Genomic DNA, 15061 nt, shown 5'->3' with positions numbered 1-15061 from the left:
ATTTTCAATTTTAAGTCAAATGACCTTTGCATGATTCAAACCAAGTAGTAAGAATAAATTATCAGTCTAGACCTCAAAATTTTAAAAATTACTTTTTAAAAAAGAAACAAATTATTTGTACATCATTTAAAAAATGATTCCACAAATATTTGCATGTCTTACAAGTCTTAAGTGCCAATCTCCTGGTTTTGATTGATCAGAAGAACTAAAAGAACTTTAAAAAGGGTTACTTTGCTTTGTATGCCCTCAAATCAACTTATATTATGCTAGAATTGGCAACAGGGTCTCTGGCTTAATCTTATAAATAAAATCCATAATTTCTCTATTATTTTATTCTTTAAAGAAGGCATGATTTTTATGCTTTCAAATGCAGTTAGCAAATTAACACATAATAAAAGCACAGATTTTAAGCTTTCCAACTTATGAGATGGAAGTAACAGCTATACTCAGGTCAACCAAAATCACACACAAGTTCTGTACGTGAATTTTAAGTTACTCTGCATATTGAAAGTGTCAATATTTACCTTTTTAACTGGACCATAAAAGGTAGCATTGAGATCTGCAGAACCCATGTGATGCTGGAGTGTGAGCTGTCGACCACTGTGTTTGGCTAAGTAGAACCTGTAGCAAAGTAAACCAAGTTTTAAGAAATTATACAATTTATGCATTTGAAATTACAATTGTAAGACAACAATCCTTAGCAAACATATCGATAAGAGACATTAAAAGATGAAGGAAGGCCTTAGGAATTAAGTTCTGTTCCTGCTTTTTATCAGAAGAGGAACATAAGGGTTGGGTACAGGGTGTTGATGAAAGATCAATGAAACTTAACTAGGTACCAACACACTAAATCATCCCTCTTGTACACTCGAAGCCCGCTCTTCAAAAGACTTTCTCCATAGCCTATCCTAAGCCAGTGATTGACACTAACAGTGCAAAACATAACCCTACTAACATGGCCCAATGCCAAAGGAAGGACATAGACACTCTTCTGAAGTTTTATTTAATCTGTTCTTACACGCTAACAAATTCTTCTGAATATGAGGTTTAAAGTGGAATATATTTACCATTAAAAGAAATACGACTAATGTGAAAACAAAATTCATTATTTGGTTATTTATATTCAGAAAGTGTTTTATTAAGGTGTTACCTTCTAAATATCTCAAAAGCATGTCTTGGTGCTGGTGGGATGTTGCACTTTGGTGTGGCTGACTGAGTGGGCCAATATCCCGTTGTGAGAACCCGGACTGTGAGATCAACACCACCTAAAGATACCTAAACAAACAGAAAGCGATGAACTACAACAGACTAGATTCATTATCTACCCATACAGTCTCTATTACAATTAGCAAAGTAGATATCTTCATGTCTAGAATTAGAGAGAGAGAGATCTTATAAGAATTGGATGTTCGATGTTTTCCAAGTAATAATAACTATTGTCTAAGCTGTTAACTTTAATGAACACAAGATAATTCTTACATGTGAGTAGAATCATTTTAGACAAAACTGTATCTTTCATATCTGCTTTTAACATTTTTACATTAGATAACTAACTTTAGCTGTAGGTCCAGTGTTATGTATCTGCTTTCAATAAACATCTCTCTACAGATAACAACTTCAACAGAATACATACTAGCATGATTCTAACCATTAGGCTTTCTGCCCTCTTAAAAAGAAACAGGAGAGAATAAACAAACACTTGTAATTTCATATAATACTGTAAACAATCACAGGTAGTATATTTTTTAAGAGCAAAATATTTGTTGTATGACTCCTGAAAGTAAATACAAGAACCACTGTGCTGAATAGACTTCAATGGGTTTTAAATCTTAGCAGAGTTGTGTTCAGCATGAAGATCCACAATATTTTAATAGAATTCAAAGACCTAAGGATGCTCAAGTTTGCTTTGCAGATTCTGCTGCTGTCCTTCAACTGTTTCCAACACAGGGAAAAGCTTAGGAGATTTAAAGCTTATGATCTGCAGCATAAAGTTACTTCAAAAGATTTCTTCAATTATTAGTTTTAATTATGTTTATATGTGTGTCTGTGTGAATTTGTGCATGTAAGTGCAGTTACACTCACAATACAGAGGGTTTCAGAGCCCTTGGAGGTAGAGTTATAGGCAGTTGTAAGCTGCCTAACAGTATGGGAACCAATAAAAACTCTTATCCACTGAGCCATCTATCTGTCCAGCCCCGACAACTACTTTTAAATACCCGTGTAAAGTGGCCTCAAAGTAAACAGAACTGCCAGAGATGAAGAAAGAGACTTCTGAAATATAAAAGCAAAGATCCAACATTTGAGAAAAGAAATTAATGCACATTCTTACCCCTGTTGCCTGTAGATGTTGCCTAAACTCATCCATAGTTGTGTTTGAGATGCTCATATCCCTAAACATTCCTTCCAGTTTCGATGTGAACTGACATCCACACTCAGTCTATGGAGACAGAGCACAAATACACAGAAATAAATAGTGGACTTTCCTATGAAAAGTGCGGAAACCAAGTCTTTCACGTTACTGCCATCCCTGATTATCTCCTCTGAAAGTCTTCCCTCTGGTTGCTATATGTGTATGGCTATTAAAGTTCAGAGTGTTTAAGAATAACTTAAGGATTTTAGATATTATACCCAGGCTCTTTCAGAGATTCAAATACACTCCAGAGAAAGTAGGGTCTAAACTGACACTTCTACAAACAGCTCAGGGAATTCTGGCACAGTTTATTTTAGAAACCACTCTACTGTAGCAGTACTCAAGAACTCTGACATTCTGTACCTTGGACAAAGCCTCCTGCTCTAAACCAGACTACCTTGAGTAAGTCTGGAAGTAAACAGTTAAAATCCAACAATTTCTAAATATAAATTGATGTTGCTGGTATTCAACCACACAATCGACATTAGTTAAGCATACTACATTCACTTTTAAATAGAGCTTACCTTTAATTTAGAAATCATATTTTTTTCAGAATCATCGGAAACACTTTTATTCGTGAGCAGTCTCCTTGCCAGGTGTTGTTTATAGTAACGTTCAAATACATCTTTTTCTTGCATAAACCTAAAAAGGACCATTGCCTTATCCAATATTGTTTCTACTTCTTGTTCTGTTAGCTGCAAAAGTGATCAAAAGACAATTTAGTTTAAAAACAACCATATTTGGTTAAGAGAAAGGATGTGATTTGAGAATATTCCCCTACTTTTATCCATTCCTATACGCTCTAGTGCATTTTTAAAGAGTGAGAGACTACTATTCAGATGGGTCATTAATTATTACAGGGCTGGACTAAGAATAGATGAAATTTCATTAACAAAGTGTATATTAAAACTTTCTGCAGAAATTTACATAGCGATAGATTTTTTTAAAGGGTTCATTAAAAAACCTCAAAATTGGCAAACAAATAGGTAAATTTTTGTTAAATCCAAATTTATCTTATATCTTTAATAAGGGAGGGAAAAACACTGCAGGGGTTGTATTATGCTTGTGATTTTAGGAATGAGAGATTAAGCTGAATGTGGTTTCTGTGCAGCCAGTGACTTTATTTTCTTACTCAGCTACTGCCTCTGCCATCTGCAGGCAATTGCTGCTTTCTCCTGTCTCAGAATTCCTAAAATGAGGTTTAAAAAGACCACGTGTCATCAAAATAATTTAATTTTCTATCGTTTCAAGTGAGCTCCCAAGGTCCCAGAGATGAAACTTAAAATTGAGCTTCAGTATATGGAACTTTCAAAGTTATTTCAGAGAACTGTTCTTCTGAGTATGCCTTCAAATTCCTCAAAAATCAAGCCCTGCTTGATATCCTACATCCAGAACCAGATAAAAGCGAGCAACAATCTACAACTGCTAGCAAATTTTCCAGTTTTGTCATCCTTACACAACTAATTCTTAGCTACAAAGGCAATCATTTTTAAAACTGTGTAACACTTGTGCTTTTTCTTTAAAGTGAAAACTATACAACAAAACTGTCTAGTAGACAGTTAAAGAGCCCTGCTTCGTTTTTTATCTGTAAAACTTAAATTTCCAAACTTTAGATCAGGAGGTAAAAGCTAAGGAACTTTCCAATGTATTACTACTTACCCCTTTGACTCCTTTTTTCAGCTTATCATCAATAAATAATGAGAGGTATTCAGGAGACCTGGAGTTGAGGTTTAGAAAATACTCAAAGTCCCCAGCAATAGTCTGTTTAAAGAGCCGGTCATTATTGAAGGACTCTTGGAGGAAGCGGTCAAACCTACTCTTCAGGTCCAATAAACCCTTACAAAATAAAAACAATTATAAGTAAAATACCTTAACTTTGTTGGCAATTATGTGTTCAGAATTTGTGTATAAGCTCACATGTTAGTCATGGTAAGCATTCTACCTTATGTGTATTACTTATGTGTAATAGATCAAAAATCAAAAAGGACCCAAAGATGGATCAGCAGATAAATGTACTTGTCAGCCCCACAGGACCGGAGGAGAGAAATGACTCTGTCCTCTGATGTCTATATAAGGCATGCATGTGTGTGCATCCACTGCCACCTCAACTACATACAAATAAATGAAATATAAACATTTTAAAACAAAAAAAAAAAAAAAACCTTGCTACTGCTTCTCCTTACCCCCTTGTCTGGACGAAATGGGGTAAGCCAAAGAGAATACAGAGTTAAAAAAACACACACACAAAAACACTGATTATTCATATTAAAACAACACCTTAGATTTAGTCAAAGTACTGCTTAAAAACATTTTGAGATTAAAGCATTTAAAGCACAACTTGGGTTTTCCTGTATTTAAATACTAACACACAAAAAAATACAGTTTTTTTTTTTTTATTGAGATTAAACAAATCTTGACTAGGTTACTAAAATCAACAACAAACAACAGCTGAGTCCAGCTCCCTGACACATGTAACTCACATCTTAAAATACTCAGCTCAGGTATATAACACATATACTTAGTAAAAGTGATCCATAAAGTACTTGCAAAATGCTTATTGGGAATGTAAAACTTTTATCTACCTGGATATAGTCAACAGGGTTCTTCCCTTCTCCTTCCTCAGAAACAAGGGCTTTTCCTTGTTCCCTCAAGTAAGAACTCATACATTCACACATTGTCTTCAAACCATTTGGCACACGACTAAATAATTTGTACATGCAAGCAAGGTCTGGAATTAGAAAACAGACAGACTTGTTACATTCAACATTAAGGTAAAACCGTGAATCTGTTCAAGAAAGGTTATCGATTATCACTGTCCACATGACAAATAAAAATCAGACGTTAGCTGAAAGCTCCAACAATTTGTGAGATACAGCGCTTGACTAGATGTGATGAAAGCACCAATTTACATTTATTTTTTATTCACATTAAGCAAACTAGACTTTCACTTTCTGATTTGTGAAAATTAATGATGAAATTGTGTCTGAATAACAATTGCTCATCAACAAGGCCCACCACAATCAACACATTCTTTGATTAAGCTTCTAGTGGCAGGGAAGTTAAAGACAATTTAAAAATCTAATTCAGAATCACAGGTAGCTAGTTACCTGCTAACAACATTAAGAACTAAAGTAGCTATTCTGCTATTCAGAGTGCTTGCCATAATGTGCTGGGGGATGGGATGGTCTATATATCAAATTACTCTGATTGGTCAATAAATAAAACACTGATTGGCCAGTGGCTAGGCAGGAAGTATAGGCGGGACTAACAGAGAGGAGAAAAGAAAGAACAGGAAGGTAGAGGGAGAGACACTGTAGCCACCACCAGTACAAGCAACATGTAATGACACCAGTAAGCCACCAGCAACGTGGCAAGGTCTAGATTTATAGAAATGGGTTAATTTAAGATACAAGAACAGTTAGCAAAAAGCCTGCCACGGCCATACAGTTTATAAGTAATATAAGCGTCTGAGTGATTATTTTATACGTGGATTGTGGGACTGCGGGGCTTGGTGGAACCTGGAGAGAAGCCCTCCAGCTACAATAATGGGTATAGCTTACATATTCACAACACATGTCTCCATGAAACTTACAGAATTATTGTCATTCAAGCATGTCTAGTGATTTCAAACACCTTCCAGCCCCTAAGCTCAATTTCCATAAATGTAATTGTTTATACAAACAGCTAGGCTCTTTCCTTTGGTATCACTGCCAGTGGTTACTTTTTCAAGGTAGCAGCATATAAACCTGAAATATCTGTTTTCTATTCTTTTGCAAGATGCTTGTTAGGAGCCTGTGAGATGGCTCAGGAGTTAAAAGCCCTGTCAAGCCTGATGACCTGAATTCAATTCCCAGGGCTCACATGATGGCATAACCAACTTCCACAAGTTGTTCTCTTGACTTCTATGCATGTAAATAATGCACACAACAAATAAATGCAGTAAAACTGTTTTTGAAAAAGGTTATCATCTGATTTAGACAAGTATCTAAGAGTACTGTATTTTAGAAGACACAGCAAATAAACCAGAAAACTTGTTTTCTGAAAAAAACAAAACAAGGAACAGTTCCATTTAAAAAAAGGCACCCTTGTTAATAAAAACCAGTTAACTTTGTGTGTGTGTGTGTGTGTGTAATATATTTAAAATCTACCACATAGTTAAAACTATAACTGAAGTATAAGCCAAGGATTCCATTAGAGATTTATCTAAAACCTGCCGGCCCCTTCTGGGTCTTGTCTTGATAATTCTGTTTTTAAAAAGCAAACAAAACTTTTTTCATTCCTTATCTGGCTCATACAAATAGACAGTCCTTTTACTAATAGTAAGCAGTTAGAATACTAAGATTTTTTTTTCAATCAAGGAAGCAGGAAAACAATGACTATTGAAAAAAAATCACCATTGTCATGTAAAAGGACCAGAAACCAAGAATTTCTCTTAAAGAACACCAATCATTTACATAACCTTTCAAGCGCAAATACAGTAAATTAAAGTTAACAATGACTGCTGTAGTTAATGCATTATCTTAAAAAAAAAAAAAAAAAAGCTAACTTTTTTTTAACTTGTCTACTAGTTTTTCTAAATATTCTCAAACACAGACACAGGAAGGCAGACAGATGGACACAGACACAACAACTTTGTAAGATGTATGTGACACTAGAGAGCACTCACACTAACAGAAATTTAAGAAAGCATACAAGGAGGAAGCCACTGGCCTATGGTTAACCATTAAACTTCTTAATCTTTTGCACTAGTGAAAATGAAATGAGGAAACAAAATGTAAAAAGCATGGGAAACCCACTGAATTCACTAGAAATATGTTAACATTTTCATATATAATACAATGTAAAGCTCTATCATTAATTCTAGCCTAGTGCTAACTGGGAAAAATTATTATTATAAAGCATAGCCTTTTGAAAACTGACATTTGTAAGTTAGAGTTAAAAATTACTAATAGGGTAGATTTATCTTTAATTGATAGCACTTACCTTCTGTCTTTCCATTTTTCAACATATGCACTAGCCCAGAATTCTCCATTTCTACAATTGTCTTCATGTGCTTGGAAATGAGTTCCCTTTCAACCACCTTCACAATCGGCTCTTCTGTGGATTTGTCAAGGCAGTGCATCACCCGCTCTATTTCCTCATTAATTCTAGCCTCTACTTTCTTTATATATACCGAAGCACTGTTTTCTGCTAAAAATTTCTGGCTTTCCATCTGCAATTAAGAATTTTAAAAGCACAATAGAAAAATGTTTCTATTCTAACAGGGTTTCTATAGCATTACAATAAAACATACTAAGCAGTATAACAGCTAAATATAGTTCATGCAATTTCTTACTACAGATTAAGTCTAAATTTAAAGCATTTATTTACATAAAACATTAATATATTACCTGTAAGCAGTGTTTTAAAGATCTGCTAATGTACTACATACAAATTTAAGCATCTGACCCAAGTCAGCAGGGGAACTTCTTCCATTATTATTGCAAACTGTAACTAGAAAGATTCACTGCGTTCGTCATATGCTTTGCTGACAGATCATTGTTACTGAAGTTCTCCTGCCACTCCACTCCCAACCTTAAAGTACACATATATGCAATGTGAAAAAAGAGCATTTAAATAACTATTAATCTTGTCTATCAAACACTAGCCTTACTGCTTTCAGAATTACTAGTATCATCCCAATAAAATTTTAATGTACCTGATAGTAACATTAATCAATATATCAAAGAATTGCATAATAAGACATGTTGATATATGCTATACAAAAATGTACTAACATTCTCGACCTAGCAAAAGTAGTTTTAGTCTTTAGTCTAGCCCTAAGAACACTTACACTAAACAGAAATCCTGGCAAGACCATCTCCATTTATCACCGTGTGCATGTGTCTAAGTACACTTGTTATACACACATAAGCTCGTTGCAGCATATTTTGGAGATGAAAAAATTAGCACTAAAACCACCTGATACATTATTTAAAAATAAGCATTGCTTCCAAGAGTATAAACTTGTAAAGCATGACCCAGGCTCTTTAATGTGGCCAAAGTCTTTTCTAATGCTAACTACAAACCAATTAGAAAAAAGGCAGCAACTCCGTTTTTTGTTTGTGTATAGGTAAATTATCAAGCTCTAATTTAATACACATCTAATGACTCTTATGAATGAATTACTGAACTTTTCTAAGATAATAGTAATTTCCTACTGACTTATTTTTAAAGCGTATTATCAAAGTAAAAACTCAGTATTGTAGTAAGATGTCTATTTGAGCACCATTACATTTCTCTGTAAAATACAGTTGCTGTGTAAGGGAAGAATGCCTGATTAATCAATATGATAGCTCTTTTTACATTTATTTGTCAGCACTCAGTGTTATTATATTTCATTATTAATTTGATCTAATATAGCCTTGCTTTTAGAATTTAATTGGTTTGGGGTAGCATTCAAATTTTAATCATTTTACTTTCTTGAAGTCAGCTTTAAAATCTTAATCAGTAACCTTTAAGTTAGGCAAATATGCCGTATGGAATCACACACATTGCTAAATATTTATTATATTGATAACTGATAGAAAAGCATATAGAGAGATTTCATTAGTGATATGTGTCTGTGAATTTACTGTAATTAAATAAATGCAATAAAATCTTAAGGGTACTTACTTCTAAGCTTAAGTTTTTTAAACATAAAATTTTAAAGTGGAAACTTTTTGATTATTAAATCAATGAGCAGCTCAATAGTGTGTAGGAACATAAAGTAGGGGTTCTAAAGAGTTTTTTTGGTGTGCGTGAGCGTGCGTGCGTGCGTGTTATGCGCGCGCGTCTGTGTGTTGTATCATCCTCTCTCCAATGGGTTCTAGCCAAAACAGGTTAAAATGTTCAGGTTGGTTAACTACATTGAATGATGTTATGATCATCATAAAAGTGTATTTATCTATACAATCATTGATTACCTGAAAAAATTCTGCAGACATTTCCAAAAAAGGAGCCTCAAAATCTTCCTCATAGACTGATCTTCCTTCAAGGCCTAAAATCATTAACATCTGGCAAGCATTTCTTATTGCTCCTCTGTCAAAAGAAATTTCATTAATTGATATATTAAAGACATGTAAAATATACAAAAATTTAATAGAAATACCTTTATAACATTTAGCTTTTATCAAAGTGACCAGTTGTCCATAGGAAACTCCTTAAGAATGGATATGGAATAATTTTAATCAAAAAGCCCATCTTGACTATGAAGCTCTTTATCAAGTCATCCTTACCCTGACATACAAAAATTTTAAAGAAAGTATGCTTAAGAAAATTTTTATTTACTTAAAAAATACAGAGGTAATTTAATGGGATATGACTGGAGAGGAAAAGGTACACAAGTAAGGTAGAGTAAGCTAGACAGCAGGACAACCTATGCTAAAACCAAAGAAATACAACATTTTTTACTAAATGACTTTAGGACCATCCTGATTAAACACCAAGTTCAATCAGTAAGAACTCTGCTAGCTCACTGCTCCTCTGAAACCAAAGAGAGAAGGAATCACACATGTTCCAAACCACTCCAGCAACAATATCAAAAAAATGGTCCTGTCACGTCAAGAAAAGTGATAGGTAAGACATGGAAGTGGTTCTGGGATATTTTAGGGTACATTCAATATTTTTCTACCAAAAAAAAAGAAAAAAGAAAAAAGAAAGAAAAAGAGTCAAAGTTAGACAAAAGTCCACCAAGGCACAATGGTATATATACCTATATTTTAGGCTTTTGGGGAGACTGGAAAGGAAACACCTGTGTTCAGGAGTGCCAACATTGGTCTATGTTCATAGTGAGACCCTGCTACTAAAATACGATGGGGTAGGCTATAGATGCAACATTGGCATAAGCAAGGTCCTAGGTTCAAATCCCAGGAATGCAAAGAAAACAAAATATTAAAAAAATAAGAGGAAGGAGAAAATAATTTAAAAAGAGCCCTTAAAAGGAAAAAAACCTAGGAGACTAAAAATTTATTACATAGTAAAAACAAACAAATGATGGTTTGTTTCTTCCAAAATGGAAAACCAATTTAGTTTAAAAAATAAAAAAGCTTAAGATAACTATCCTTAAATTCTGGGTAACTGAAAACAGTGAAAGTCTTTGAAGGTTTTAGTAAATACTAAACATTGAAGTTTTTAATTGTTAATGAAATTATTACACCAATCAGTTCTTAAGATATAAACACTAAAAAGCCAAAACCAAAAGGATAAATGGTATGTATACCTGTCTACAACTTCTCCTTTCCGCTCTCTGGCAATCATATCCAACAAAGTTTGCCGAAGATGATCCCTAATACACCCATAACGTACAACTTGATCTCGAAAAATTATTAATCCCAAATTGTAGACATTTTCTACATTATTTTGTTGTACATATACACGGTCCTGCAGTTAAAACAAAATAATATTAATCAAAAGTGATGCACATATAAAATACTCATAACCTATAATAAAAATTATTTTAAGCATTTCAGAATTTCTAGTCTTCTCAAGTTATGTAAAATTAAATCTTTCCAATTTACCATGGTTAATAAAACAAATTTAAAATAATTTTTGTCTACTATACACCTAAAATGGATAAAATGGGAAGTCCTGGTAATTGTAACAAGTTTTTTTGTGTGTGTTTGTTTCAGCTACATTATAAGCCTATGAAACATTAAACAATTATTATAAGACACACCACCAGAGAGCCAATGAAAGTATAAAAATCATACCAGAAACTTAAGTGTAGCTATATAAAATTAGTAATATTCATTTATGGCAAATGCTTGACATGTATGGCTAATTACCATCAAGTAAGACAAAGTCTGCAATTTGTAACACTTATCAAAGGCATACATGTATTAAACTAGTTCACAAGATCTTAGTGTAAAAGGGTAGACAGTAAGGTAAGATACACTGAAATATTTGCTGAGTGGAAATGCCAAGTGCTTTGTTTACTGCTTATTAGCACTGAGAAGAAATTCAACCTGAAGGTGAAGAGCATTTTCACAACTTACCCCAATAGGAATCTCCTTTTGTTACTATATTGTTGATTTTATGTAATACAGTAAATAATGTAGTTCTAATCATTTAAATCCCTGCAAGATTTCTATATTTTTGCAGATGTTTCCGTTAATTTAAAAAGACTCTTTACTAATTTTAAACGGGGCCAAGACTTAAAAAGTCATCCCCAAGAGATAATACATTAAGGACTAGTTTTAAATGTTGTAATCTCAGGATTAGACCAAAGAGCAATTATGTTTAAGCCCAACATTAGTAACCATCTACTGCAAAGAGTGCAAACAAAATTGTCTGCTTTTAGCTTGCCTTTCAAAATCCAAAATTCAGGTATTTTAAATATAAAATATGCTGAAAAGTATTTGAAAGTTTCATAAAGGAATGTGCATTTTATCAGCATAGAGATAAACCCCATTTTAAATCTATTTATAGTTTTCTCCCAGGTGTTACTCCTTGCCCTATCAGTCTATAGTAGACACAAACCTTCCCAGGCTTGGGAGGCAGACCATGGGGGTAAAAGGAGGAATCAAAACTTGGGTACCATCTCATACCTGGCCTTTCACAGAACTGGGCAAGGAGTCAGATCTTGCTACTTACTTTGCTCATAGGTCACTTCATAAACCAACTTGTAAACACAGCATTTTTAATATAGTATCTTAGAAAGGATAGTTTTTCAGACCTTTGTAAAAACAACTATAAAGACTGGCTAGCAATTTTTAAGAAAGCACTACTGTGGGAGTTGGGTAGAGAGATGCAGTCTATCGACAGCTTTAACCGAGTGATTTTCATGCCAAATTCCTTCCTCCAATGTCTAATCAAGGCCTAGTGGGTACTTATTTCCAACAGATAAGTATTTCGTTTTATCCACAGATATTAAAGCATCTACATTTTAGCAAAATGTATCCTTTTCCTCCTGATGGCTCAAATGCACCAAGACACCTGTTTACTACGATATAAAAGATCAAACTCAGAATACAAAACCATGTCTAAAAGTGCCAAAATATACATGCCAAAGTAGTTTTTGAGAAAGCTAACCTAAAGAGAGTAAAGGAATACCTCCATAAGTGGGCCAAATGGTTTTATTACTCAAGGAATGGTATTAGTAGAAGTAATGCTACAAAAAAGTCAGGGTAAGTGGCTACAGACTCATAAAATCGGTGTGCAAAAGATGGAAATGTCACTTCTACTATTCCTATCTAGTGTTCATTTGAAACAATGTTTGCTTTCAAGATTAAAAACATTGGGGGAGGGGAGAGTGGCATACACCCATAAACCCAGCACTCAGTAGGCTAAGGAAAGAGAATCCCAAGCTCTAGGTCAGTTAGGGCTATGCAAAAAAAAAAAAAAAAAAAAAAAAGCAAGCCATATTTACAAAAACAAACAAAACCAAAGGCGTGGCTTGGCGATGGCTCCGTGGGCAAAGGTGCTTGCTGCCAAGCCTACTGAGTTCCACTCCCAGAACACAGGTAGGGAAGAGAGACACCCACACCCCCAAGTTTTCCTCTGACCTCCACACACAGACAAAATAAATTAATATCATAAAAATTTAAAAGCTCCAAAGGAAAGAGAAAGAATTAAGTAGAGTATTTAGGACACAAATTCTAAGTTCCACCTTTGGGTTGGTTATATACCAAGTCTGAAAACTTAGTTCTTCTGTACATGGAAGTCTTTATGAAATGTCTGACTTTACTTAAAGACCAATAGTTCTACAATCTAACAACTTATCAATACCCTCCTGAGCCAGAGTAGTCATGTGTTACTCACCTACACTTTCCCAGCTGACCTCACTCATGGTCAAAGTTATAATGCTCTAAATATCTGTGAAAGGTGATGAATCAAGCTGTCAAGTGGGTTAATTAAACTCAATTTCTCACTTGAGAATCTATAACAATGTTTTCATTCATTTCTTATAATAGGAAAAGAACAAAAACATTAAAATCTTTACAAATATTAAATATTTATCCTGCTAGTAAACAAGAAATAAACACTAAAAAACTTAAAACTCACACTTTTATTAAAAAGCCCCCAACAACAAAATACCCCCAAACTAAGCACTGAATAACTAGTCTGTCAGAACATGTTTGAAAGAGCCTCAAATAAGCTTAATCATAAGGCAATCGTGTCTAATAAAAAGTAATATAAAAGTATTTTCAAATAAGGTTCCTTTCAAGCCATGAAGTAGAGGTTAAAAAGGCCTAACTTGGTGAAGACAGAAATAGTAAAAAGTCAGAGCACAAAAAAAGGTTCTTCTACAGAGTCAGAAAAATTCTAATTTTAGCTCATAGTTTACAAAATGAACCAAGTATTTCATTTTGTACAAAGGGAATCAGGTAAGGTGTAAAGTGGTAAGCTCCACACTTACTGTGTGAATACACAGCACTACCTACTGATAAACTTAGAAGAAAAGCATAGGGTACAGCATTACTAAAAAACCTGGTGTGGAGACTTGGATGCCTTAAACTCGGTCATGGTTTCAACCACTGCAAAGTGAGCTCAAAAATCTTTCACAAGGATGTAAATACTTTAAAATAAATAACATTCTAGTTATTAAAAAAATTCTGTAATTTTCACTCAGGAATTATCTACCAAAATATAAGATAAATGAAAACCAGGTTTGTGTAAAGCTATATAAATTATACCAATTCATACTAAAATGTACTGTTCTCCACTGTGAAATTTTATAATCTATGAGCAGAAGAAAAAAAAATATCACTAGGAAATAATCTCTATTAGACCCGTGTGAGTTCAGAAGACATGTATTCAAGTGACATAATTCAGTGGTTAGGAACACTGGTCAGGGGCTGGAGCGAAGGCTCAGTGGTTAAGGGAACTAGCTGCTCTTCCAGAGGATCCAGATTCAAGTCCCAGTACCCACATGGTGGCTAGGAGTGGTCTCTAACTCCACACCTGGGCACTCTCGGGGATTTGATGCCCTCTTCTGGTTTTGGCAAGCACAGGACAAATGTGAGGCACAGACATCCTTGCAGGCAAAACAAACAAACAAACCAACCCCAAAACCCAAGCATAAAGTAAATTTCTATTCATCTGTCCTATTTCTGCCACTTAAATATTATCTTCATATCTGTTTCCTTATCCATAACATCTACCTCAAATAACAACAATATGTAATATTGACAACAATAGAAAGAACTGCCAAAGCTACCACTTAGCCTTAAAATTAAAACCCACTATTAAAATAAAAACTAAGCCAGGTGTAGTGGTATACTTTGAATCCCAACACTCAGGATGCAGAGGCAGGTAGATCTCTGAGTTTGAGGCCAGCTTGGGAGTTCTAGGAAAGCCAGGGATACATGGAAATTCTGCCCCCCCCCCACCTCAACCAACAAATAAAAACTCAAACAGAACAAGAACAACAAGTAAATAACAGATAGTAAGTGGTGGTCAGGATACAATAAAAAACAGCATCAATTATTGTCAAAATTAAAATCAGAGTTCGCCTATGACAGAGCAGTTGTACTTCTAGGTACACACGCTACTAGGTATAGAAAGCAGGGTCCTGGAGGGGTATGTGTATTCCAATGTTCACAGCAGCAACTTCCAATTAAAAAATGACTATTAATGAGTGGATAGAATTATTATTTAGACTTAAAAAGAGAACGACATATTTTATACCAT

The 15061-nt window shown here is 34.3% G+C and overlaps 1 protein-coding gene across 2 annotated transcripts in view; it reads right to left on the bottom strand.

Moving 5' to 3' along the window:
- Cul3 (cullin 3) overlaps positions 1–15061 on the bottom strand; it is an 81016-nt gene that overhangs the window by 13506 nt on the left and 52449 nt on the right. For both annotated transcript variants that reach the window (XM_076549973.1, XM_042260045.2), the window contains 9 exons: positions 10650–10810; positions 9355–9469; positions 7394–7622; positions 4993–5138; positions 4070–4246; positions 2935–3105; positions 2330–2437; positions 1151–1275; positions 525–621 (listed from right to left, as the gene is read on the bottom strand). In XM_076549973.1, coding sequence (XP_076406088.1) covers positions 525–621; positions 1151–1275; positions 2330–2437; positions 2935–3105; positions 4070–4246; positions 4993–5138; positions 7394–7622; positions 9355–9469; positions 10650–10810 — 1329 coding nt within the window. The remainder of the gene's footprint in view (positions 1–524; positions 622–1150; positions 1276–2329; positions 2438–2934; positions 3106–4069; positions 4247–4992; positions 5139–7393; positions 7623–9354; positions 9470–10649; positions 10811–15061) is intronic.

The sequence above is a fragment of the Peromyscus maniculatus genome, chromosome 13 (genome assembly GCF_049852395.1).
Source record: "Peromyscus maniculatus bairdii isolate BWxNUB_F1_BW_parent chromosome 13, HU_Pman_BW_mat_3.1, whole genome shotgun sequence".
In the NCBI taxonomy this organism is placed as follows: domain Eukaryota; kingdom Metazoa; phylum Chordata; class Mammalia; order Rodentia; family Cricetidae; genus Peromyscus; species Peromyscus maniculatus.
The sequence above is the reverse complement of the archived record's forward strand: the minus strand, read 5'-3'. Positions and strand labels throughout refer to the sequence as shown.